Source organism: Corapipo altera, unplaced genomic scaffold (assembly GCF_003945725.1).
Source record: "Corapipo altera isolate COAL_440 unplaced genomic scaffold, ASM394572v1 268, whole genome shotgun sequence".
NCBI lineage: Eukaryota > Metazoa > Chordata > Aves > Passeriformes > Pipridae > Corapipo > Corapipo altera.
Genome location: NW_020884901.1, coordinates 5,764,228 through 5,790,719, shown reverse-complemented (window position 1 = coordinate 5,790,719; position 26,492 = coordinate 5,764,228). Strand labels below are relative to the sequence as shown.

The following is a 26,492-nucleotide window of genomic DNA, read 5'->3' as shown; positions in this document are numbered from 1 at the left end:
TACTGTCTTGTCTCTGTCCTGCTGCCTGATGTTTGGATCTTCACATTCTACAGGACTTACCTGCTAGATGGGTTAGTATTGAATTTTATATCTTTAAAATTTTGGTGGTGTGTTCTGCTCTGTCTGTGTGTTTTCTTCTGTCATTACATGGCTTGTGAAAGCTGCGCTGAAACCCCTTTTATTTGAAAAGAGCAACCTGTGGCTGAAGTGCACAGACACAGGAAATGAGATTTTGGAGTAATAAACCAGTAGAAACATAACAATTTCCTAATCAAAAGTAGAAGAAATTACAATGGGCAGCCTCTGACACACCATGGAAGGTCCTGACTTTTGTTCTGGCTTTCTCTGAGGGCTTGCACAGGAAAAGGTTCTTAATTCGATAAGAAATATGAGAATGTAGCAGACTATTTTGACATTCATAGTTTTCCAGCTTAGAGACTTGCTTAGTGAAATAAAACAATTATTTATAACTGTTCTTGGTACAGGGAAATCTCCAAAGTATTGACTATTCTGGTAAGGAGAAGGGAAGAGTCTTATGAGGAGGCTTTACTGAAATTATGTATCTTAAAACTCTGTCGTTTGCAAACACAAATTGCCCATTTTTAATCTGCTGCAGAACCACGACCCACACACGTTAAAGCCTCGACTGGAGAAAACAAACTGTCCAACATCAACCCATGGACTTGCTGGGGTTTCCCAGCACTTTGACAGTGGCTTTAAGCCCACCCTGTGTCCATGGGAGCAGTTCCCATTAAGGATGTGTGCTGGTCGTTTGTCTGGAAGTGAAAAGGAAATAATAAGATCTTTACATGTTTTCAGATCCAAACTCTCTGCGAGTGTGTCTGTCCAGTTAAACTCCTTCAGCAGGACAAGTCTCAGCACAATGGGAGCTTTGTGATAAGCCCTGATGTAAAATGCCAACAAACAGTGTCTGGGCCAGGGCAGAGGCTGGAGGAGGCTGGACCTTGCTCCTAAAGAGAAGGCTTTTCCTTATAAAAGGGTGGAATCTTTGCTGCTTATTCGCTCTGTAATGATCCCAGTGTCTTGGTTTCTGCCAGATAAAAATACTTTGCCCCATTTTTGTTGTACAGTTAATGGAGCTGAGCACATTTTCCTGGAACGGATGCTGAATTCCCTGCTCCTTTGTCAAGTGGTGTTGCAGATTAGTTCTGGTATCCAGGAACGAGTGAACAGAAAGGACCCATTTACTCAGAGACGCAGGGTCAGAGCTGGAGATCCTCATGCCAGGCTCTTTTGTTGAACAAATTACCAGAGGGCTGCTGATATGCCAGGCAGAATTTGTCCCTAATTCTGTGTGAATAGATTAAACCCACGGATTTAGTTCCAAGAGGCATTGGCTGTGCTTGGCCTGGCTTGGCAAGAGGGAAGGCAGAGCTTCGGAGAAGCTCCAGAAGAGCTGCCCTGCACACCCCTTGCTTTGCAGCCGCTTGTGTGCACCCAGCACTGCCTGGAACGGGAAAGGGAGAAACAGTAATTTGGAGTTTAGGAATAAAAGTGCCTTTAAAGAATCTGCAGATGAGTTAACTGCAAAACTTCAGTTTGTCTCGTAGTGAGACTCTCTTTTTTGTGACTTAGGTGAAAATAATAACAGATTATTTTTGTGTATGTGCAACCAGCATTTGAGTAATTTCCTCTCATTAAGTATCTGCTTGTGTTTGCTGCAAGGCAGTGCTGGCTTTGGAGTGTGGCTCCACTGCAGTGGCCGTGTTTCGGTGTGTTCTTTCCTCTGTTCTTTCTTTCTTCCTTTTTTGGAATTTACTTGGTTTCTTTCCTTTGACTAGCATAGCATATCGTCGTGTCATTCGTGTCTATCAGTATGAAGTTGGGGATGATCTATCTGGAAGGTTTTTTTCCTCTTATTTTCTTACCTCACTTTGGTTTTCAAACGCACTCTTTAATTCCAAGGCTCGCTTTCCTTCCAACTAACTCTCACGGCTTAGAGATGCTTGGAGGTTTTATTTCCCTGTTGATTCTTTCCATGGTTGGTTCCCAGCTTCCTGCTCAGGGCTCTGGGCGTGCGCTTCACCTCTAGACGTGCGTTGAGTCTGAGCCTTAACCCTGTGGTGAGAAACACCCACACGTTTGGTGCATTTCCATTGCTACAGAGTGATTCAGCACTTGAAATCCCCTTCTCAAGAAGCTCAAAAGCATGTGGGAGAAGATATTCCAGTGAGGATGAAAACCTGGTTTTAGTGACTGAAATACCAGAGACTCAGGTTTTAGGAACTTTAAATATGACAGAGTCAGAGGGGGGGACAACCCACCTGCACAGTGCCCAGACTCAGACTCACTGTCCATGTGCAGGTCCTTCAGTGTGAGCTCTCACCGTACGTGTTGGAAGGACAGAGATTCCCAAACACGGCTGCCTAAAGATTGCTTGGGATCCTGGGGGGGGGGAAAGCAGCATCCAGAGACTGTCCATAGCTAGGAGATCTTGGAGACCCTGGCCACAGTGGTGACCTGCATGTTCAGTGGAAATCCCTGAGCAGAGTGGCTGTGCCTCAGCTGCTCCAGGTGCAGCGTGGAGAGGTGGGGTGGGAAAGGCACCTTTCCACCAGGCACTGTTGAGCAGCAGAGATCTGTAGCTCTCTGCAGGGATTACACCACATTAAGATTACTTTTCAACCAAACCAGTAGTTCTCACCATCTTTTTTTACCCCCGTATTCCTCCCTGTAACACACCTTTGTAGAGCTCCTGTACCTGACTGAAAAATCCAGCCCATCTCCAGTGACTCACCTGCAGTTGGTGTGTGTGTGTGCTGGGCACGGGGAGTGGGGTGGGACTGCACTAAGTTCTAATTCTGTGAAGTCCAGTTAAGCTGGTGCTTTGAGTCTGGCATGAAGTGTGGCTGCTGATCACGTTGCCTTTCAAATGGGGCTAGAAATTAACTATATATAGAAATAAAAATCAGAAGATGTTACATGTGTCAGTATGAAATAGGATGAGTCAGAATAAACAAAACACAAAAACAGCCTTTAAATACTTATAGGAGAACAATACTGCTGAAAGGATTTTTCATTTCAAGGAAGGACTGTTAATTTCAAGCCCCACGTGCCATATTTTATGGGATAAGTGCGTTCTCTCACTGTGGTTCTGTGTTTAGGTCGTGTATGGTGGAGGAGTCGGGAACGCTGGAATCGCAGCTGGAAGCCACTAAAGTAAGAAATGTGCACCTAGGGCTACAACAGCATTCCCAACTGACTTGGGAACACAGGGTGGGAAGAGAAATGTATGTAATGAGATGGTAAAATCTTAATTGATTTTTAGACATTTTGAGTACTGAAGAGACCTCTGGGATTATCTATTTACATATCTAGTATCTGCTGACATCACAAGCTATTAAACAACACAGATGTAGTTTTCCTTTTTGTTCCTTTTTCCTAAAGGAGCAGGGTAGGCCAGAGAGGATACAGTATTTTCAGCACATTTCCTAAGGTTTTTTTAGTCTGTAGAACTGGTTTGCAAGCCCTGTTGGTTTCCAATAGCATGAAGGGGAACATTGTTCTGAATCTTATTTTACAAATCACAGTGTATGCAGAAAAAGAAGAATCTAACTCTTCCTCCCCTGCCAGCCTGTGTTCTGGCTTTTTAAGGTAGTTTTTTTTTTGGTGCTCCATGATTTTTCTCCACTTTCTCCTCACAGCGTAAGCACCAGGAGATCCGAGCCATGAGAAGCCAGCTGAAGAAGATTGAGGACCTTGGAGCAGCCATGGAAGAGGCACTTATCTTGGACAACAAATACACAGAACACAGCACTGTGGGGCTGGCACAGCAGTGGGACCAGCTGGACCAGCTGGGCATGAGGATGCAGCACAACCTGGAACAGCAGATCCAAGCTCGGTACTGCCCAGCCCACATGTGGTTTAGAGGGTCTAACTGGGGGTGGGGGGGAAGACAGGAGACACAGACCTTGAGAGGTCTGTGCTAATGAGTGTCCTGTGCTCAGGCTAAGAGATGTAGGGAGCTTGTACCTCCCTGCAGAAGGATGAAGTTACCAGTTTGGGAATTGCTCCTGTTGGCCGTGAGCAATGGCAAGATCTCAATTGAATTGATTTATTCTTTAAACTGTGGCAAGTTCCGTTACAAGTGTTCCCACCCCATGTAAGGGTTGTTGGCTCCCTTGTCCTCCCCATGTGGTGCAGCCACTGGCAGATGGACTTGGAGTTCCACAGTTCAGGAACTGGTCACCAGCTTTGCTGCTTCCCTTTCAGGAACACCACTGGAGTCACTGAGGAGGCCCTGAAGGAGTTCAGCATGATGTTCAAGTGAGTTGCAGGGAACACGTGCCCGAGGAATACTTGGGAGATATTTCTGGGACGTGGATGGCTCTTGTTCGTGGGATTCTGTGATAGATCCAATGGTGGCTCCTTTGTTGTTTGCCCCACTTTGTGCTGCTCTGATCTTTGCCAGGGGGCAACAGCCTCCAGCCCCTGCTGCTGGTGGGGCACAGCCACAGCCATCCCAGAGCCTCTCCTGGGGGCACTGCTGTAGGAACTGAGAGTGCCAATGCATTCCAGCTGGGAATACAGCCATTTTTAGGATGCTTTTTAAGCAAAGGAAAAGATTTATACTTACTTTTTATGTATGTTAGATAGAACTTTTTACAGAATAGTGGGCTAGTTGTAACCTGTTCTAGTTCTCTGCCCACTTTAACAGCTATCAGGATTCAACAATTGCCACTTAAAAATGTGGGCTCTGGTTTTATGTTTTTAGGCACTTTGACAAGGACAAATCTGGACGACTTAATCACCAGGAGTTTAAGTCCTGCTTACGCTCTCTCGGCTACGACCTGCCCATGGTCGAGGAAGGAGAGCCAGACCCCGAGTTTGAGTCTATTCTTGACACTGTAGATCCCAACAGGTACGTGGGTTGGACCCTTCTGTACTGCAAAATGTGTGTCAGCATTGGCTGGAAGGTCCCTCACAGGCTGAGAGGTGTGGTTGCTTCTGCTGGGGAGAGGCTGTGGTTGTTTTCACAACTCATGTGAAAGTCTGACATTTGTAAAGAAGAAACGGACTTGAGAAAATGATCTGGTGCTGAGTCACCTGTGTTAAGACTTTCACTCCTCCCAGAGCAGTTCCAGCCTCTGTCCAGAGGACCTGGAAGTGCCATGCTCTGGGTGCTCACGCTGTGTTTTGCTGGCAGGGATGGCCACGTGTCCCTGCAGGAGTACATGGCCTTCATGATCAGCCGGGAGACCGAGAACGTGAAATCCAGCGAGGAGATCGAGAGCGCCTTCCGCGCCCTCAGCTCCGAGGGGAAGCCCTATGTGACCAAGGAGGAGCTCTACCAGGTCAGTGCTGGTTGTGACCCCCTGGGGAGAAACACTCATGGCTTTTTGTTGATGGATTTTGAACAAAGCCCAGCACTAATGGCTTGGAGGTTCATATCACTGGGGCTGAGTCAGTTCTGACCCTGCCAGGGGATCCTCTGCAGCAAACACAGAAATGCTGTAATACCCCTACTTAGTTGCTTTAACTGACAAAGAACTGCTCAGGTTGAGTAAAACAAGAGCTATTCGGAGGCCTGGGAAGGGAGTGCACTGTCCTCAAAAGCCAAAACTTCCCTTTCATCATCTGGGAGACTAGAGGGAGATGTTTCTCCAGACAGCAATTCAAAGGAGAAACTTCAGCCTAAGCTTAGAAAGTAGGAACACCTCCTCCCTTTCTCTGCCCTGCCAAGACAGCAAGTTTTTCCTGTCTGAATCCCACCAGCTTGCAGGGAAATAAAGAGGCTGCAGTGCTTCCTCGTGTCTATCACCTGTTCTGTCTTCTCTTTGGTGGGAAGACTCTGGTCAGGTGTTCCAGCCCTTCACCAGTGCCAGCAGCCAGAGCATTTCCATGCTGGGTGTAGTTGTGCTGCTCTGGTTTGTGCCCCAGGGCATGGGAAGGCTGCCTGGAACTGCCCCATCCACAGCCCCAGAGCCCGTCTCACCTCTGTGCTGTGTCTCTTCCAGAACCTGACCCGGGAACAGGCCGATTACTGCATCTCTCACATGAAGCCCTACATGGATGGCAAGGGCAGGGAACTGCCTTCTGCCTACGACTACATAGAATTTACACGTTCACTCTTCGTGAATTGATCTGAAACACTAGACCCAGAAGATGCAAAGGACATGCTCACGTTTGCTGACTGTAGCTCTGCATGTGTCTCTCTCTCTTTGTGCTCTACAATAATCAATGTTACTTTATGATGTAACCTTAAAGTGCTTAGCTTAAAACTCTTAGGGAAAAGAAACATGTTGCAGTGTGCTTCAATAAAAGTTACTGGTCGAACCACATCATCTGGTGTTTAATGGTTCAATGCAAATTTAGCTGTTACATGGGTGCAGCTCCAGCTGTGGGTTACCTGTGTTTTCCAACACTGGAACAGGTGAGTGGGGAGCTGTTCCTGGAGTCAGGGCAGGAACAAGCTTCATGCAGCTGCTGTGCTGCTGCCTCAGTCCATGCTCTCACTCGCCAGCTGCTCCAGGTGATTCATTTCCCGTGGTCCCTGCTCGGTGAAGTCTGAGCTCAGCTGCCAGACTTTGACTGTTCCAGCAGCATCCCCTGCTGCCAGGAGCTGTGCCTGCTTGCTGTTAAATTCCAAGCAGTACACGGGGCAGTGGCTCAGGGCCTGCTTCAGGGACACCATGGGCTTCCTCGTGCTCCTCGCCAGGTCGAACAGGAGCACCTCTCCTGCAGACACAGACACTCATTGCAGCTTTGTGCCAAAGGACACTGTTGAACAGGTGAGTACCTGCTTAGTCTGAGACTGAGTTATTTTTAACCTGTTCCCCCTGCTGATGGTGTCTAGGCTGTGACAGCTGACATCACTGCAAGACAGCACTGATTTAGTCTGCTGTCAGAAACCTGAAACCAGCTTGGCAAATTCTGTGAGATCTCCATTCTTTAACTCAAAAATGGTTGGGCAATTTTTCAAGAAAACTGTCCTTGTTTTAAACCATTCTGGAAGTAAATGTCAAACAAGGGAGCTGGAAATAAGTTTTAGGCATATCCTTGCCATGCTCTATCCCTGTGAATGGCCGTGGCAACAGATGTAGAGGTATTGTCAAAAGTGAAAAATAACTGACTGGTTGCCCTCGTTGCTAAAGTTAGAAATTACTCCATTGTACTAATTACACAGTGCAAACCATGGACACTGCTCTCTGCTTGTGGGATCTGCTGATTAGTACAACTGACTTGTACTAATTAACACCCAGCACACTCTTAATTTGATGCCCAAGAGGAGGCATCTGCAGGTACTTGCCTTCCCCAGATGCAGCTGCAAAGACCAGGGGTCGGACTGGAGACCAGCACACACAGAACAGGTATTTCTGTGACACCTGCAGAGCAAAGAGGGGCTGTGTCTGCAGCATGGAGTGCAAGTGAACTTGGCCATCAGTCCCACAGCTCAGAAAGAGGTTCCTGGGGGAGGGAGGAAGCAAGAAAGAGCGCTTTTTTTCCTTTATTGCTAAAGATATGGAACAAAAATCAGTCAAGGAGCATGACCTCAGACAATATTCCTGCTTTGTAAAGGTCTGTGTGTGTTTCCTAGAGCAGCAACTGCCAAGCTGTGCCCTGGGCTGTAGAGATGCAGCTTTGTTACTGCCCTCAATTAAACTTAATGAGGGCTTGTGTTGACCAGTGAGAGTTGCTGGTGGGTTGTGGGCCAGGGATGCCTGAGAACTGCTGATCTAGAGCTGGGCATTGTTCGAGATGGGTTTGTCTCATGCAAATTAAATGCAAACCTGGGCTGTCAGCATGTTTCATGCTTGGGGCCTCTGTGGATGGTGGGTGAACTGCTGGCAGAGATGGGAGCTTCTCATTTAAATTCTGGCAGCAGCTACTGTTGAGATTTCTGGTGTCAGAAAATCTTACAGGTTTAGCAAGATACTTAGTGATCTGCCCAAGTAAAGGACTTTAGCAGCTCCTACCCTTGTCTTTAAACTGATTTATAATTGTAACAACTGGGATGATCTATGGGAGGTGTTAATGTTGCTTATGTGCCCACACAAAGCATTCGTGGGCAGCTTCACCAGAGCCAGGGGACATTGTTTCTACTATAACTAAAGTTCACAATGCCAGGTGCCACTCTTTTGGAACTTGTACACACACCCCAGGGGCTATTTGAGAAACGTGTTTTAGAGCCAGGGTAACTGTGTCCAACATGCAGCACTTGCCTGTGGAAGGGCGAGCAGCTCACGGAGTAGACGGGCCCAGCGTGGGGGGAAAAGGCGAGTTCCACCGGCGCCCTGAGGGGAATGGAGCTGCCCGGGGGAGGGAGAGCTGGAGTCTGAGCTGCAGTGGAGCACCTCAGGGAATAGCCCCCCTCCACACCCACCACAAACACGTGGGGATCGAAGGGGGAGAAGGACAGCGAGGTCACCCCCATGGCTGCCTCTGCCCAGGCCAACTGGGAGAAAAGAGAGAGAGCTGGTGTGAGCACTGGGGCTCCAGGGAAAGGCAGACCTGGTCAGAGTAGCTCAGCCCAGCCTGCCAGGGACCCAGGGCACTGCTCAGTAACTGTTGCTGCTGCATCCTCCTACAGAGGGATTCATGTGAATTAATATTAGAAGCAAGTTCTCCATTCCAGCAGCTTCTCTTTAGAGCATGGCAAAACCTTAGCTGTTGCCAGCCTTCCAAGGGTGATTTCAGTGTGGGAAAGGAGATGGGGATCAAGGGTTAGCGTGCGTGTTCAGAATGAGATTTTCCTGGTCCTTCTCGTGTGCAGGGTGAGCTCTGACACTTGGGCTCTGGGGTTTAGAGTGTTTTTGTAGGATCAGCTCGTTGAGCTGCTGAACTCACCTTCTTCAGCCGAGTGCTGCGAGGGATCTGCTGAGCCAGCACGGCGAATCCATCGGCCAAGGCCAGACGCCCATCCCGCTCCTCCCTCCACACCAGGATCTTCCCATCGGTGGACACGCTCAGCAGCCGGGAGTGGTGTCTGTGCTTGGTGTCAGGTAACCAGTGAACCTGTTCCAAATGCCACCAGCTCAGGTGGGGGACTGTCACAAAGGCCCAGCCCACGCTTGGCTGCCAGCGGTGCCTGGACCTGCCAGGACAACACGAGAGCGGGGCCAGGCAGCAGCCACTGAGCCTGGTACCAAACCAGCTGCTGCTGGGACTGGCACAGACACAGATGCGAGGAGAGAAATCCATCCAGGTGTTCAGGCCTGAATTCTCTATTGCAGTTTCTATGGTTCACTGCCCTCACTTTTGGGATGGGGCATTTATGGCACTTTCACCCAGCTACAAACAGCAACGTTTTCCTCCCTTTCAGATGAGGAAATACGGACTGGCCCCAGAAGGACAAAATCCTTAGGAAGCCAGACTGAATGACATGCTTGTAAATCCCCTCAGAGCAAGGGGCTTCAGGCTTCCACCCAAGGATCTACTTGTGTTCTTAAACCATCACAAGTATTGTTGGCTGCGTCAGCATTAATAATTAGTTATGTGTGAATGAACCTGCTCTTCAATTACCCTGGACAGAGAGAAGTGATTTTTTTACAGGTAAATGTCTGTTCAGGAGCTAGATTTGGGGGAAAATAGCCAGCAAAAGAGACTGCTGCTGAAATGCAGCAGCTTGGCTGTGGATAGGAAGCAAAGGGATGACAGAGCTGTGGCAACACTCACCTCCCCCAGCACTGCCCGCTGTCTATGATCTCTGTTACCTGATAGACTGGGTCAGTGTGGGTGTCATCTGTCATCCCTGTCCTCCAGATCACAGGGTCTTCTGTCCTGCTGGTGTCCCACACCATCAGCTCCCCACTGAAAAGGCCACCTGAAAGGACAAAGATAGAACATCTCAAGCCTGCTGGCTCAAACAAACACACAAATGGAGCTGTGGTGGGAACAGACCCAGCTTCAAAGGCTGGGCAGCTCTGGACAGGGCACAGTCTGCCCTGGTGTAAGAGAACATTGTTCTGCTGAAATAAGTATGTTCTTCCCTTACACCCCAGGCTGGATTTCCCTCTGTCATCTCTCTCTGAGGAGATGATATAAAGGCAGACATCACTAGAGGCAGCAAGTCCCAGTTCAGAGGTAACTGCACTTATCTGTGTTGGTGAGCACTAGATGAGTTCCTCAGTTTGAGGAGCTGCAACACTGTTCTTTCTGCAGGAAATCTGAGGCTGAGCTCAGAGCCAGAAACCAAAGGATCCAGGCTGCAGGAAATAAGGGTGTGTTTCAGGCATGGTCTGAGGTAAGAGCAACCCACCAGCTATCAGTGAGGGCTGGGAGGGGTGGAAAGCCAGGCACATGACAGAGCTGGGAACATCCATCACCAGGTCAGGGTGCTGTGGATTCAACCCTCTTCTGTCCAGATTCCAGGTACAAACGTAGGATTTTTCCGTGCTCCAGTCCCCATCATCCAACCTGAAAAAGGGAAAGCCACGTCTTGCCCTGCCTGTCCCACAGAGGATCCCAGTCCAGCAGAGCTCTGGGATGCCCTGTGGGTCATTTCCATGTGCTGCTTTGTGGCCTGAAGGAAAACTGAGGTGAAGGGATCACGAGGGGATGGATCTCTGTGGGCTGGTTTATACAGTGTGTGCCAAGGCCATCGTCTGTGCTCACAGAACAAAGTGCCAGCCAGTAAATCTTGGGTATGATTCCCTATTCCAAGGCCTACTCACCATGCAAATAATGGGAACAATCAAAAGGGTGCATATGGAAAGTTCAGGGAAGGGAACTCTACTCAGGATACCCACAGACACAGAAACCACATTCCCATCTGCAAACAGCTGTAGACTGGGAGAGCAGAAGGAGCAACCAACATACAGGTTTGCCCTGTTTTACTCTTCCCTACACATTCCCTCATGGGATACCCCTTTTGCTGGGGTTTTTAATCAAAGGAAATGGGAGCAGAAGGAAACAAGAGTAAGGGCAGCATTAGGGCCCAGGAAGAGGAGGCTGTACAGACATTGTTGAATTACATGAATGTTTTGTCCAAGCCTCATTTCAGAAAGCCTTGAATGTGTGTCAGTTCATGTCTGTGGCACTGGGCATGAACAGGTGCCAGGTTCATCCAGGGTTCTCAGAGACCACATGAAACACCACGATCTCAGTGAAGATAAAGCACAAACCCCACCTACAGATATTTGCAAGTGCATCTGCTCTTTACATATCCCTTCCAAACAGAATCTACCTAGAAACAGTAAGATCATGTATCCGTTTTCAGGGCAGGGGGAAAGGTAGAAGAAATAAGACATAATTTTGTTACTTTGAAGATGAATTATTTATATATGTGTTAGTTTATTACTGACAATAGAAAGCAAACATATCTAGACCTGAGGTCAGCCTGAGGTGTCCTATCAGCCTCAGCTGCACTCCCAATCCACCCAGATACTCACCGGCCATAGGAACAGGCGATGACAGATCCCGTGGCATTCCATGAGACACTGGTGACCTGCAGGTTTTTATCCCGAGCCTCTGGGTATGACAAGGTATGCAAACACAACACCTGGGAGAGACCAAATCCAAGCACTGAAGCAGCACCCTCTGAACACAGAGACATGAGCTCTGTGCCCACCTCTGTGCCCATCGTGTTGTTACAGCCTGGGCTTCCCTCTGCCCAAGGACTGATGTGAAAAGGTTGTTGAATTCCTACTGGGGAAACAAAGCCCCAGCACAACCCTACCAAATCAACTGTCACTCCATTACTGCCTTTCTCAGACTGCACAGCTCTGGAAGGCTGTGCCTAAGGATTCACAGCACCCCCCACGTGTGAGTCTGGCACTTGCTGAGTGGTTTGAAAATGCCAGTCCCAACGTTTGCTGTCTGATACAAACTGCTTCCATTCCTGAGCACTGTGCTCTAAACAAATAGAATCTAAGTAAGAGCTGCCAAATCACTGACTGCAACTGTTCCTAGATCCCTGCTAGGCTGGAGTGCTCTAAAGGCACTGAAGAGAAGCCTGCACTGATTGCAGCCTTCCTTCTCACACCGCTGCTACAACTCGGTCACCAGCAGGAATAAGTTTTACCAAGCAAGGAGAAAGGTGGAACACCCCCCCCCAAACTAATCCAACTTATAATGTTTAATTATTAGAACCTGGCAAGAACAATCACAGCAGTCAGGAATAGAACTAATGAGTCAGAGCCACTGCAACCAGCCCTGCTTGGGCAATGACAAGGGTCTGAATTCTGCCACTTACTGTTTCATTCTGATCTGTCCAGGTCACTTCAAAGCCATCAAAGGCACGGCTTTCCGAGTTTTTATTTAGCTCTTTGATAACAGCATTCTCCACTCTCTGAAGGAATGACAGAAGGCCAGTGTAATCTACTTGGACTTCTTGCTGGAAGTCTTGGAGAGCATCTTTGCCCTGTTCCGTCTGCACTGCAGCGTCCTGGCCTGTATGAGACTGTGCTGCAGCTTCTGCTGTGGAAATTCTCCCAGTCTGGCAGCTTTTCTGGTAAAAGAAGGCAGACAGTCTCTAATCTAAACAGAAAAACAAGTGTTGCACAAAGCGTTCAAAGCACCTTCTGGCGTTTCATAGAGACTTTCCAGCCCATCTGCACAGCTCTGGTTCCTGGCTAAGCACAGGTGCCTCCGTACCCGTGCAGGTGATGTATTTGTGACCTTCCCGAGAGCTGATGTGAGGCAGAGATGCCCGAATGCCAGCCAGGTTCGGGTCGTGCTCTAAAACACGGAATGGGGAGAGCTGGAGAAGGAGAGAAAGCAGCGAGCTCCGGAGGGACCGGCGAGCACCGCACAGGTGAAAGCGCCGCGTTATGACCGCTCGAAGCGCTCGGCGGCAGCTGCGGGGGCGTTTCTTTGCCAGTTCGTGTACGGGGGCCAAATCAGTAAAGGGTTGGAAGGGGCAGAGCCGGCGGGCACACACCGGCCCGCACCCGCACCGCCAGCTCCCCGCGGGGCAGGGCTCGGTCCCGGGCACCGGGACCTGCGGGGGGCCACGGAGGAGCGCGGAGGGGGCAAGTCGGGGCACGATCCCGGCAGGACCGGGGAAGGCGCGGCCCGGCTCGGCCCGGCGGTACAAAAGCGCGGAGTGAGGCCACCCCGGGGTCTCTCACCGCCTCGCAGCGCGCGCTCCGGGCGCTCCTCCACAGCGACTGCACGTCGGTGCCGGGCACCGCCAGGTCCGTGAACATGGTGAGGCCGGGGTGTGCGAGGGGGTCCCGGCGGGATCGAGAGTCCCGGAGGTTTGGGGGTCGTGGCCCGTCCCGCTCCCTCCGCCGGTTCCCATGGAAACGGGCGATGCGCGATGACGTCACCCGAGCGACGAGCCCGCCGGGCCGTGGGCGGTAAAGTGAGCCGGGCGGGGCCATGTTGGGGACGGGCACGGAGGGGCTGTGCTGGGCGGGCGGCGGCTCCGTGCGGGAGAGGGGCGCGGGCTGTCTCCGGCACTGTTACTAATGCTGTAGGTCCGGCGGCGGTTTCTCTTCCCCCTCTGGCCGCCCCCACCGTACCTTCGCTGGGGCCCGCCTGGTCCCGCCGCGCCATCGGTCCCGAGTGCCAGCACAGGCGGGAGGGCGCGGGGGCTGCCAGGAGTTAAGATGGCGGCGGGGAGGGGGCGACAAAGGCGAGGAGGAATTATCGCTAATTCCAGACACACGGGGGAATTCCCGCTCTGATTGGAGTGTCGCCGTGTGTTTGCCGAGGGAAGGGGGCCGGGGAGCCGGCTCCGAACGCGAAAAGCCCGGGGTGTGCTTGGACTCGTTGCTTTGCTCTTGCGTTGGTTGGTCTTGATGAGGGGATTGTGGTGATTTGTGCTGAGGGGGAATCACTGAGGGACCGAGCTCCTGCAATTACTGAGGGACCCAGTGCCTCCCGCCCGCCGGGCAGCCCTGGGAGTATCCCTGGTACGGGCACAGCTGGATAACAGCTGGATAACACCTGTGCTGCTCCTGTCGCATGGACAGCGACCGATGTCCCGCTTCCTTAGGTGATTATTCCCAACAGGTAGCCCTGTGCCTAGAGTTTTTTTCAATCTGCAACTCCATTGGAACCCCTTGGTGATGAATGCAGGGGCTAAATTTAGCTCTGACATGAGGAGGCACAGATGCACCAACTTAGGGGAGTTATGCCGGCTGTTGCTGGGAAGGAGCCTGGCCTGGGTGTGGGAATCAACAGAGTAGGAGCTCAGCAGTGAGTTCTCCTCTGGAGCACATGTGAATCCATTTATGTCAGAGCCAATGCAATGGCTCTTCTGAGGAATCTAAAATATTTCACAATTAATAGTGAAATAAGACTCCCTAAAACTCGTGGTAAAGAACTATTATACCCATTTTAGAGACAGCAAAACTGGAGCAGAAAGAGGTTTAGTGGCACCTCCTTCAAAGCAAATAAAAACTTCCAGTGGAACTGAATCCTCCAGAATTTCAAATCCTGGCTGTGTATTTGCTGTGATTCTTCCCCTGGTTGGTGTGAACCTTCAGGATACCTCACAGAACAGCCAAGAACATAAATGCACCCATGGGTTGGACTCATGGCCCTTTTAGCCCTGTCATCTCTCTCTGACTTGCACAGGAGTTAATCTGAATTTCCAGAGTTCAAGTTCGGCATCTCCAGCAGCAATTTATTTTTTGCCAGGTCACATGTCAGGATATGAATTACAAAACTTAATTACAAGTTGTACTCTGCTGTCCTTTCTACCAATTTTAAGGCAAGTGAAACATCTCAAAAACACAGCTGTAGAACTCTAGATTTCCAACCAGGTGTCTGTAGCTGTGGTTTTGAGTCGACTTGATTATCTTTATTTCTCATTCAGCTTTCTGTTTCCACCTTTTTTAAAACATCCATTTACAAAGGAGCTTTAAAAAACATGACTGTTGGAAACAATGTCCTGGTTTTGTCACAGCAGGAGTTCAGTCACTTCTCTGGAAAAAATACTTGAGGTCCTGCCTCAGCTTTTTCATTAAAAATCTCAACTGCTGTATCATACACCAGTGTTCTGCTGCTGGTATTGGTGAGATCCAGTCCAGCACTGCCTGAGAAAGGCTTAATTTTTAAGACATGATCTTAAAGATGCAGGACAGTGACAAGACCATCTACTCCTTCATGAGTGGAATAAATATATTTTCTATTCAAATTCAAAGACCCTATTAAAAGGACAGAAAACAAGCATTGTTGGATGAGGTTTTTCTACTGCAAATATTTAAATTCAGGAAGTAGTGGGACTTTTAAAGTTTATGTTGAATAACTGATACTAAATATTTGAACCCAATAGCAGAGTGTTTTTTTAAGAGGTTCTTCATGTTTAAGATTTATCCTCTATAAATAGACAATCTTAAGTCATCATTAAATTATCTTAAATTGGTATGAGTAGAACTGCCAAGGCATATTACTGTTTAGAAGAGGAGTAAATATTACAAGTGTGAATTAATATACAAGGTGCCTCATCATAAATATGCTAAACACAAACTGCAGTTTAAACCCTTTAAACAACTTGTCAGAGGGAACTTAAGGAGGAAAGTTTGTAGTTTTTTGAGATGGCAAAGAGATAAGAAAACTGGAATTTGAGTACCAAAGAGACCAGAAATAAATCAACATTTTTTTCAGCCAGTAATATGCAAAGTTACTGCACATGTAGAACATGTTCCCTGGAACGTGGTGCATGTCTGGGCTTTTTTCTTCCCTGAGGATGAGAAAGAAGCTAACAGCTGCAGACAATGCCTGTTCTAAGTAACCACTTTGATCCTTCTTTATTCCAGTTTCTCTGGAGTTTCAATATATCAAAGGTATTTCAAGAAATCTTATGTTGCTTTTTCTTTCTGGCCTGGCAGTATCAGATACAGGGATGGTTTTGTTTTCACTCCACGCCGGAAATAAGGGGATAACTGGGGAAGGGCTGTTCCTGGCCTGAGGCTGCCAGGTCTCTCTGAAGTGGCAGTTTTACTACAGGGCTGATCTGTGCTCTTTCCTCTCTCTGTTTCAGGAGACAAAGTGTAGGAAGTTTTCACTTTCACATAATGGAGCAAATCATCAGAAAACAAGAGAAGGTTGAGGTAAAGAGAGAACAGCGAGGGAAGAAGCACTGGGGGGAAAAGCATCAAAAAAGGACTGAGCTGTAAGGCAAGCTGCACTCTGGGGTCTGATCACTGTGACCTGAGCAAAACAAACACTCTGAGCTGCATCTCAGTAAAAATTCCCCCACTAGTGGGTGCAGTCGATGCCCTGGATTTGTGATAAATGAAACTATTCGGTTCTGTCGAGTTTCCAGACAGGCCAAACATCAGATTGTACCCAAAAATAGAGAGACGTAACTGAGCCTTCCCCTTTCACACCTTCCCCTCGGCTCCCTCCACCCCAAACAGATACAGTAAAACAACATGCACAGATCAGTCCAGCCATGAGAAAGGGCTCTTGAAACTCAGACTGGCAGGGAGGGGCTTGACACAGGATTGAAGGCACTGCCTTTTGCTGAGCGATGGTTTTGCTCAGAGGAACAGAACTTTGACATATTCTCCTTTATTCAAAACAAACCACAGCCAACCAACAAAACTCTCCAAACAACAGCAAGGGTTTGTTTCATAGAATTGTCACCCCAGGACCTACTTGTCTCCCCAGCTTGTAAAACCAGCAAGACCTAGTTCTGTTCCCTGGTTGTTCCTTTCCCAACCGTGACTGGGAATGGCCCAAGGTGACAGATTTGGTCTGGCTGAGGTCTGGGTACTGAACTATTGCCTTTGCATTAACCAAAGGATGGAATATGGAGTTTGAACTGGCTTTGTGCTGACACTTTGTGCTTGTTATGGGGATATGGACAATATCTGATCAGTTATCCCATATTTGGCTTTTGTCAGAGAGTTGTGATGTTAAAATCCACCAAACCTGAAGGCAGAAAAGGTCCCCACAATTGTCAGTGTTGAACACAATGTCTGTGCAGCCCACCAGGTGCTCAGTACCTTGGTGAGGGTTCAGGTCCTTGTGTGGACCTGAGGTGTTCTCTCAAACTCTGTGACTCCCTTACCTATTTATTCCCAGTCCATCCTAACAGGCTCATGTATTTTCTCTAATTTCAGACCTTCTTTTTCCTGTTTCCACCCCAAAATGTCCCTGCAAATGCTGTACCCTTTTTGCTTTAAAAACCTATTTCTCCCTCTCATCAGAAAACATGTTGCCTCATTTCTGATGTCCTGTTACACAGGGACATGATACATTATCCAAAGTATCCATCTCCATTAAAATCATGGATCTGCTGTGCTCTGCAGAATTACAGTAGGGGACTCATAAAATACAGGTGCAATTCCTTACCCTGTGCAGGTATTGTTTATCCCACATTCCTTCCTTGATGATTAATAATAAGACAGAGATTTTAGTGGAGTGTAACCAGACCAGGAGGGAGCTGGGGGAAGGTTTTGTGGCAGGTGGCAGCAAGTCACCACCACAGGGGCACAAAGGCAGTGCCAGCAGGGTTGGAACCGCAGTGGGGCTGGCACGGGGCCGAGCACCGGGGATTGTCCAAGGAGGCATCTGTGAAAGGCTCAGGATCCCGAATCCTGGCTGTCATGGGGCTCTGAACTTGGTGGCAGCTGGGAGCCTCTGCCTTGGGCAGGGCCTTGGGGCTGTCTCAGGGTGATTGGCAGCATCTCTCCTGGTTTGGGCTCAGCAGCCTCCAGTTCCTGCTGAGTTCGTAGCAGCACGTCCAGTATCTCATCCCAGACATAACGGTACAATCTGCTGTGCCATTCCTAAAAGGGACCTGACCCTTTGCAGTGCTGAAAACACCCAGATCCCTTAAATTAATCCCTTTTTTAGTAACCATGCATGACTAAAAATTAGTTATCTCTTCTGTACATCACTTCATCAACTCGTACTATGTCCACTATCTCAAACAGCTATTGGAATTTCAATTGCTATGTCTGAAGCAGCTGGTTATCTCAGGAGGCATTGTGGACAGGTATTGCTCATCTGAATAGAACTAGTTCTCCTTTGCAGAAGTGTTGTTTCAAAAAAAGACATTCAGAAATAAGTAGTTACATCCCACTTGGGACCATCAGATCTGTGCTTATGTAAAGCAAGCAAGCAGAATTTGCATGATAGTTCTTGATTGCTCTTCAGAAATCTGTATATTTGTTTAATTTCAAGCACACTACTCTCATTTCTTAAACATTATTTCTATGAACAATGAGTGATCAGTAAATACATCATAGCTTTACTGGGATACAGAGATGCAATGTAAGAGTGGAGAATAAAATAATGCTCCTACCATGATGTCAACTAATACAGCAAGAAAGAGATTTGCAAGGACTCCTCTTACTGGTAGAAATTTCACCTCCATTTAGAGAATTTGCATATTGCCACGCTAGCTAGACCAGCAAAATCACTTAGTGTGAAAGCCACTTCTGAAATGGCAAATAAAAATAGCTCATTTTGATTGGTTTGTTATCCTGAGTACAACGGGGATCCCAAAGGGTCCTGGAGCATATTATACAAACACACAGAGCTAACTTCACAAAATTATGCACTGCAGGAAGATTATCACCTTCTCAAAAGCACATGGAAGATGAAGAGAAGCAGAATATCTTGCACAGACAAATTGGATGTGTCAGTGTGAGTGTTTCAACTGCTGCAGAAAATGCCAAGTGATTTGTAAGGATCACTTTCCTTTTATCGCCTCCCTTTATCTTGTAGCAGTGACAGTCTGGGACTCAGAAATCACAGAAGGAACCACTAATGCAGCCCATTTCTGTAACTTTTTTCTTCACTATATATGTGTTCCTAAAACAAAAACTGATCTCGGTCCCACTTAAAAAAAAAAAGAGTGAAAACATGACAAAACAGGGCTTAAGCTGCATGACTGTGGCTCTCTGTGGAGGAGTGTAAAAGACAATTGCCCCAGTTACATGCTGGTTTTGGAACTCCATGAAGCCTAAGCCTATTGAAATATATATTTGGGAGTGGAGGGGAGGGAGGATGCTCTGGAATGAGGCCTGGAGCTGGAATGCTGTCGTAAAGGCAGCAGGAGGAGGGAGAGCCATAAACTGGCTGCGATCCCCAAATTCAAAAAAAGGTCCGGAAACATTTTCATGCCAGATTATGTGACACCTTTCAGTCCTGGTTTTTATTTTTTTTCTGTTGTCCTTAGTTCTCCATCTAGTTGACTGAAACTTTTCCTATTTATGCCCCCAACTGTGCAAGCTGGGTTGACTAAAGGCATTTTTATTTTTCTCTACTCCAGCCTGACAAAGTCCTGCTTATGCAACAGCTTATACCTTTAATAACAGCAATATAACTGCATCAGAACTAAAAAAAAAACACCCAGATTTCTTAGCACCAAGGCCTGAGAGAACTTGCTGCTGTGCTGGGATGTGACAGGAGGCAATTTATAAGGAATTAACTCTGACAGTCACTTTATACAGCTGATTTTCAAAGATCTAGGCACTAAAGATGTGTTAATGAGGGTACTGAGGCTTCATAATTAATTATATTAGCATCTCTTTGTTACTCCCTACAACAGGAGTGCCTAGTTGACATTTCAATGGGAGGCTGGTGGTGTTCTTCGGGATTATTATCCAGGAGTGCAGTTATACCTTAGCTCCCAGAGGGGAACTTGCATGGAAATGCCGCTGTGAATTGGAAGGGCCTTTGGATCTCAGGAAAAGCCCTTGAAGGAGACTCTGCTGGAAACTGAATGGATGTCAGGAAAATTTCTCTAGCCTGGAATCTCTCTTCAGATATGGACTCTCCTCCCCCTTCATTTCTGCTTTCCCTTCCTTCCCTCCCCCCTTCCTTCCCAACCCACAAGGCTTAAGAGCTGCAACATCCAGCTCTTACTGAAGGTTTAGTTCCAAACCCCTAAAGGAAGGAATACTGACCTGAACGAAACAGAGAACAAAGTAACCTGAAAACAGGGAATATTTTCACAGGCTTGAGTTTTCAGTGCAATAAAGCCAGAGCTGCCAGAAGGAGTCCCAGAAGTGGTGAGTCAGATAATAAATGTACGGCTGTGGTGGGAGGGAAATGGTCTCGACTTTGTTTAATCCCACCCCACCCCCCCTTAGAAGGGCAGATGAAATTATTTTCCAGTCATAACCCTGTGAAAACAAACATGGAGTTTAAAGGTTATTTCCTTTGTTTTGACTCTGGAAAGGGAAGGATGATGATTTGTCAATGATCTCAAATTCTGCTCTAAAAGTTTTTCCAGGATCACCTGAGGTGGCAGAGCTGCTGTTTTGTTTATTGATATATTCCACTTGCAATTAGAACCTTGCCATGGTTGGGCTCGGTTGAGGGCAGTTGGACAAACACCTCTAAGTGAGACTTGTGCAACATGTTCCTCACTCCTTCATTACTCCCTTCAAGGGACTCTCTTTCTTGTGACATTGTTCATGCATCTGCACCAGGGAACCAGCTCAGAGTACTAGTCTAAGTTAAAAATAAATGGAGTTTATGGGGACTATTTCTAATTGAAATCAGTTCCCTGATTCAATTTAACATGGGGCTGCACCAGGAAAAAAAAGCACTGGCACAATGCAGGGACAGTGTGGAGGGGAAGAGGGCAGGAGTGTGTGGTGGGGAATGCGTAAGTAGGAATTTCTACCAAAAAATAGGTTGTCAAACTATGTCCTGAAAGACTTTACATTCCTCCCTGCCAGAGACACCTCTTTGCTTTGTGAGCAGGTAACACCCTGCAGGACTCTCAGGACTCTCGGAGCTATATAATGCCAAAAAATAGTAACTGTTCCTACAGACTGACACAATTAACCAAATTCCACTCCCAGATCTTCACTGTTGACAACTCGTGCAGCACTTTCTGCAGCCCAAGCTGGAGCCCTGTCCTGTTCCTGAGTTCTGTCTCCAGCTCTAATGAGCAATAACTGAATAACTCTGGCATTCTGTTCACCTACCAGGAAAAGAATTACTTTCCTCACAGAGCTTCTTATATTTAACTAGATTTTTTTAATGAGCTTTGACATTCTCAGATGAAAAGAACAATGTGTACAATGTCTGTTACAGCAAAACCTGTATATGACAGATTCCTACATGTTTGCCTGTCTTTGTCTCACCTTTCCTGTCACCACACTCCTACACAGGCCTCAAGACACGCTGCAAATGTTTGAGTAATGCCAACTTCAAACCCCAGAATTGTCATTAACATCCTCACTCTTCGCTGAGCAATGTTGTGTTTATTTTAATCTGATGCTTTTTGGATAGAGACAGAGGTTACTCCCCCTGAGAGTTCAAATATCAATAGTGCTCTGCATCACAAGGGAAGTTTTTAATGATTCCCACAAAACCCGCTGCCACTTGGTAACAAGACAATGGATGAAATACACAGAGTGTAAAATCTGTCTCTGCTGCTATTCCTGAGGGACCAAATCTAGAAGTGTTACTCAACTTTGCTTAGGATTCAGCAGGAGTTTTCCTGCTGCAGGACTGAGGAGATGATAAATAAGAGTTTGGAGAATTGGCCAGAGTTAAAATCCTGGAAAGCAAACATTTATAAATTGTCTCTGTAGAAATGTTGGCTCCCTTTTAATTTCCCTGTGAGTGGAGAAGAGGGAGGGGATCTTCAGTACATCTCCTTGCAGGAGAACCCACAGAAGCACAAAGTATAGTTTTTCCTAGTCCTCAACACTTAGTTATCCTAAAGCTTCAATTCAGCATTCATTTCAATTTTTACTACTGTCACTTCCATGCTTTTTTATCTATATTTACTGTGTTTCCTTAGAAATCCTTTCTAGCCCAAGAGCTTCTGAGAGGAAATTCAGCCTTGCTTCAGATAGAGCATCACTGAAGGAAACTGAGGAGCTACTTCCCCTGGGAATTATTTCAGGGCCTTCTACATAAAAATTTGGTTGGCACAAGTATTCCAGAATAACTTCCATTATAAACCCTCCAGGTTTCATGGCCTTTCAATTTCATTTGAGGTTTTTCAGAATATTTTGCCTGCCTCTTTGCCTCTGGTACCTGGAAGTGAGCACATGACCATCCATCTCTTCAGGGATTCCAAGCAGATACTCTGGTAAGTTAAAAATGTTGCTACAGGAAAAAGTAAAAATCGGGTTTAGCAACTATGTCTAATGGGAATTTCAGCAAAAATAAAAATAAACCCCAATATAAATAGGATCACTGGATTTATTCAGCTACACACTGTTAGTCACTGCCTGCTGTCAGTGTCACTGACCTGCTGTCCTGCTTCAAGCCACTTATCAGCCCCGAAATATTTTCATCCGAGGGTTTAAACTGCAACAACTGCAGGGACACGTGGAAGATTCTTCTGTCATTATCTCACCATTCAGTTCTAACGGGAGTGCTCAGACTGGGAAGGTCTGTGCCTAGTGCTGATGAATAAACAGTTGGAGGGGAGGTATCTGCCTGGTTAATGGCTGTGCCAGACTGTTTGTAGGGCCGGGGAGGCTCAGCGGTTCCTGAGGGCTGTCACACTGATCACACACAGCAAACCAGCCCCTGCTGCTCCCAGCCAGCCCTGATATGCCAGTCAGGCTTTGCTATCAAGTCCAAGCTTATGTGTGCTCCACATGTGCCTTCAACTCACTGGCGTACCCAGTAATTTAAAAGTGTTCATAGACTCTACAAAATTAATATTCATACTCATAAATTTCGTAGAGTCTAAAAAATTCCAAGGGGGAACCTTTGTTCCTAATCCAGAGCAAGTTTCCTGTGGCAGATCAGGCTCCCAACATAGATGTACAATTGTTAAGCAGTTGGTTGCATTTCAGGGGTGGTAAAATGATCCTTGGTTTGTATTTCTCTACTACAATCTCCACAAAGGCTGTGAGATTCTTTGGGGTGGAAGGAGGTAAAACTGTGAGTTGCTACTAATTATATTGACTTGCATGATTTTCTATATGCTCATTTTGCACTGCAGAAATATTTAGGAGGAAATGTGCTCTTTCTTCCACACATCACTGCATTAGATTTGAGAGGATTTAGCACATTTTCTGATTTCATTTGCCAAACTAGGGGTTTGTGTTTAAAATTTACAGCTGACTTTGAATTCCAGGAATTAATCATGATTACCAATCATGTCTCTGTCTTGTAGTAACACACCTAACCAAGGATAGATATATTGGGAGATCTGAACTTTCACCTCAAGGAGCAAATATAAGATTTCCTTTACAAAGAAGCTCTGTTTAGTCAATTCTTGAGGAAAACATGCAGTTGCTTAATCATTATCATTAATCATTATCAGCTGCTGCCAAATCCCCCCAGTTTTATTAATTAGCCTGACAAAGTCATTACCATGGGAAGGCTGCAAAGATGTAACTCCCTGATTTGTGAGCACTCAGTACTCAGGCACTGCATGGGGAAGATGCCACAGTTTTGCAGCTTGAACTGTGCAACCTGAAATTCAAGCCAGAATCCTGACTCTGTAACATGTAATATGTAATGTAATATGAGGAATGAGCTGTTTGTGATATAGGCAGCACAGCTACTTGGACAGTGCAGTTCAGGGAAAAATGTTACTGTTATGTTTGATGTAATCAGAGTAGTTGATAAAGGTCTTACAAGAAGATGAGAGAAGAAGGATGTAAATCTTCTCTGAATACATTCACACCCCTCCCCGTATCTCAGGATTATAACTGTACATTTATCCCCTTAACAGTTATTCAAGGACTAAAACTGCCTTAGAGGTTTAGAAAATGAAAAACATTAGAAAGAAGTGAAGGGAAGTAACTGAATATTTACCAATTAAACTTTCAATTTTTTGTTGTGTGTTTGGGGTTTTTTTTTTGTTGTTATTTTATCAGGGATATTAAACCCAGTTATGTATTAGGTCTGAGCATCACCTGTCATTTCTGAAAGTCTTGTGTAACAGCAGGTAACTCATGTAACAACAAGGCTTTGTGTCACACAGATACCACTCTTCCTTTGTAATGAAACTCCGTGGGGTTTGTGTACATACACAGAGGAGCAGTTTCAGGCTGAGTTGAGAGCTGTGTTGCCATTTGCTCTTTCACAATATTTGAGTCATGTTCCTCCTGAGTGAGCAGCAAGAACAAACACTAAATGAAATCAGCTGCAGAAGCCACTGGGTGCTCTCCTCTCATCCTTCCCAGGGCTTAACAACAACCCTAACTCAGAGGCTTAGTTTTACTTCTTCACTTTTCCATAGAGCAAAGAAGAGAGTGCAGAGAGGGCATCACTCTGGGAATTGTCAAATTCTTCGAGCCAAGCCCCAGCAGCAAGTGAGCACCTGTTGTTTTGAGACCTTTTATGAAATGTGCCCAGAAGTTAGACCATAGTTGGGCTGTATAAGGGAGGCTCTGTTTGGAAAAGGAGAAAATCCAAGCTGTTAAAGCAACAGTACCTGGTCAGTGGGAGGAAAGGGATGTAGAAGTGGAGAAGATGTACTGATGTTCACATAACCTTTGTAACAGGAAGAGAACTGAGGAAGAGTTAGGACAAAAGGTGTTTTAGGAAGCTGGGAACAGCACATCACCAGCACTAAACTGAAGCAAGCAAGCAAAAAAAAAAAGAAACTATGTGAAAGAACACCTCTTCCTTCCCCCAAAACTGAACTCTCTGCTTTCTCTTTTCATATGAAAACACAGGTTTGTATTTTGTGTCTAAAATGAAATATGTTTAATATTTATATATTAATCATTATCTATTTTGATATTTTAATATTTGCATATATTTACATTCTTTTAAATATATATAATTAATATGCACTTTTTTCTTTTATAATATCTAGTTTTGGGGCAGTATAAACAAATAGTGGAAATGTGTTTTTAACAGTATAGCAGTTCAAATTAATGATTACTTGACTTTGGATATATCAGTGGATCACCTTGATTATCTACTTCAGGAATACCAGGTAATTTATAGACTAAACAATGGATTTTAGTAGGGAGCTGGCAGATACTGCTTGGATCTTTATGTTCCTTCTTGGAATTAGCCTTCAAACTTTGCACTGCTATTTCAAATTACAGACCTTCAAAGGCTAATCTAGAGAAAGACAAAATAACAGTAAATTACAGGTGAGAAATGAGGAAAAAGAAACCCCAAGGAAATAAACCTGCATAGTCAAGAGACCCAAAGGAAACAGGAGGAAGAAAACCAAGCCCTACACACGAGCTTACCTTTTCTGAATGGGAAGATATCCATTTTAATTGATGTTGGGAGGTGCAGGCAGAGTATGAAAGGAGTTACCTTGGTGTGAAGGGCTTCAGAAAGGCCTTGGGACACCCCTCTTGGGAAGGATATGATAATCTTGCATTTATAAAGCTGTGATGCTTTGCTTCCCTTTTGTGACCAGTGGTGGTCATTGCTGTGTGTGAAACCAGAGGACGAAGGGATGGCAGCTCCTCTCTGCTTGTCTTTGCCCAGGGAAGCACAACCCAAATCCTGGACATGTGGCAGCTGTTGTGGGTGGCAGTGGAAGCAAGGACAGAGCTGGTGGGAAGTGACAGCTGGGAATACAAAAGGAAAAAAACAATTGGGATTTGGAAGAAACAGGTGGGAGTAGGAACCAGAAAACTAAAGTCAAGACCCCTGAGGAGGCAGGAACTAATCCAGGCCTTGTTGATTCCTTGTAAGGGCAATTTGATGAGGCAAAAGAGGAAACAAGCAGGGAGAATGGGCTGATGTGTGACTGAGAAGCAAATACAAATGGGAAATTCCTATTTCCTCGAAGCTGTACTTGTTTCTCAGCCCGATCTGTGTCATAACACTCGTCTATGACTGATGTGGTGCTGATTTCAATAGAAAAGAGTGACTTGGCTGTTCCTTTAAGAGCAAACCCGGGTAAGCTGTAGCTGTGAAGCTGCACTGAGCTCTTCCATGACAGGTGGACAGGAAAGGGACAAAATGGGTTATTTAAAGTCCTGCTGCTCTGGGTGCAGTGGCAGGTGCTGGCAGGCGGCTCCGTGACCTTCTGGAGCTGTGCTCCCACAGTGACGGGCTGGGTGTGACTGACAGGGCTCTGTGCCCTCAACCAAGTTATTTATATGGGCTTGTTTAGTCTTGAGGAGGCTCAGGGGGGACCTCATCACTCTCCACAACTACCTGAGAGGAGTTTGTAGTGTGGTGGGGGCCACTTTCTTCTGCTGTGTCTTCAGCGAGAGGAGCAGAAGAAATGGCCTTAAGCTGAGATGGGCAATTCAAATCAGACATCAGAACAATATTTTCACTGTTCAGGTGTCAGGCATTGGAATGGGTTGCCCAGGGAGGTGGTGGAGTCACCATGCCTGGAGGTGTTGGGTGTGGTGCTGGGTGATGTGATTTAGGGGTTACAGAGCACTTGGTGCACAGTTGGACTGGATGATCCCAAAGGTCTCTCCCAGCCTTGGTGATTCTGTAAGTGCTTTGGGACACATCCCAGCTAAAGGAGGCAGCACAGGGAGACAGGGATCACTACATTCCCAGGGGGAAACACGATTTCACCGGTGACACTGGCGGCTCTGAAGCCGCTTTTTGGGACCATTTGGGACCATCTGGAGACAGGTGCCCCCGAACACCATTGCTGCCCCTTCTCCTTCCCCCTGCCCGTGCCGTGTGTCGGTGCCTGCACACGGGCTGGGGAGGGGGGGCGGCCGTGAGGGGACTGGGGGGGGGGGGGG

At 46.7% G+C, this 26,492-nt stretch overlaps 2 protein-coding genes and 2 long non-coding RNA genes across 13 annotated transcripts in view; 3 read left to right on the top strand and 1 right to left on the bottom strand.

Annotated features, from left to right (window-relative positions):
* The window catches only part of SPTAN1 (spectrin alpha, non-erythrocytic 1), a 47,830-nt gene extending 41,528 nt beyond the window's left edge, over positions 1-6,302 (top strand). For 3 of the 7 annotated variants that reach the window (XM_027649979.1, XM_027649977.1, XM_027649976.1), the window contains 8 exons: positions 54-71; positions 1,803-1,865; positions 3,126-3,180; positions 3,666-3,862; positions 4,234-4,287; positions 4,736-4,882; positions 5,168-5,315; positions 5,979-6,302. In XM_027649979.1, coding sequence (XP_027505780.1) covers positions 54-71; positions 1,803-1,865; positions 3,126-3,180; positions 3,666-3,862; positions 4,234-4,287; positions 4,736-4,882; positions 5,168-5,315; positions 5,979-6,104 — 808 coding nt within the window. In that variant the 3' untranslated portion in view covers positions 6,105-6,302. The remainder of the gene's footprint in view (positions 1-53; positions 72-1,802; positions 1,866-3,125; positions 3,181-3,665; positions 3,863-4,233; positions 4,288-4,735; positions 4,883-5,167; positions 5,316-5,978) is intronic. The other 4 variants (XM_027649983.1, XM_027649982.1, XM_027649981.1 and 1 more) reach the window with 2 other exon arrangements.
* WDR34 (WD repeat domain 34) lies at positions 6,286-13,234 on the bottom strand. Its single transcript, XM_027649987.1, has 9 exons — positions 13,032-13,234; positions 12,155-12,409; positions 11,352-11,461; positions 10,220-10,377; positions 9,675-9,784; positions 8,809-8,976; positions 8,184-8,416; positions 7,271-7,428; positions 6,286-6,699 (listed from the first exon to the last, which is right to left on the bottom strand). The coding sequence occupies exons 1-9, from the start codon at positions 13,107-13,109 to the stop codon at positions 6,461-6,463; spliced, it is 1,509 nt and encodes a 502-aa protein (XP_027505788.1). The 5' UTR covers positions 13,110-13,234; the 3' UTR covers positions 6,286-6,460.
* A 7-nt stretch (positions 13,235-13,241) lies between these two features.
* Positions 13,242-24,450, top strand: LOC113950298. 4 transcript variants are annotated; one of them, XR_003528704.1, is made up of 6 exons: positions 18,206-18,513; positions 18,595-18,651; positions 19,830-19,883; positions 21,834-21,928; positions 23,534-23,600; positions 24,309-24,450. It is a non-coding gene; the product is annotated as an uncharacterized LOC113950298 (long non-coding RNA). The 4 variants fall into 4 exon arrangements; XR_003528706.1 differs by lacking the exons at positions 18,206-18,513; positions 18,595-18,651 and adding an exon at positions 13,242-13,267 and having other exon boundaries at positions 19,421-19,883; XR_003528703.1 differs by lacking the exon at positions 18,595-18,651 and having other exon boundaries at positions 19,421-19,883.
* Positions 13,274-14,304, top strand: LOC113950299. The gene is made up of 2 exons (XR_003528707.1): positions 13,274-13,378; positions 14,254-14,304. It is a non-coding gene; the product is annotated as an uncharacterized LOC113950299 (long non-coding RNA).
* Positions 24,451-26,492: the final 2,042 nt, after the last annotated feature.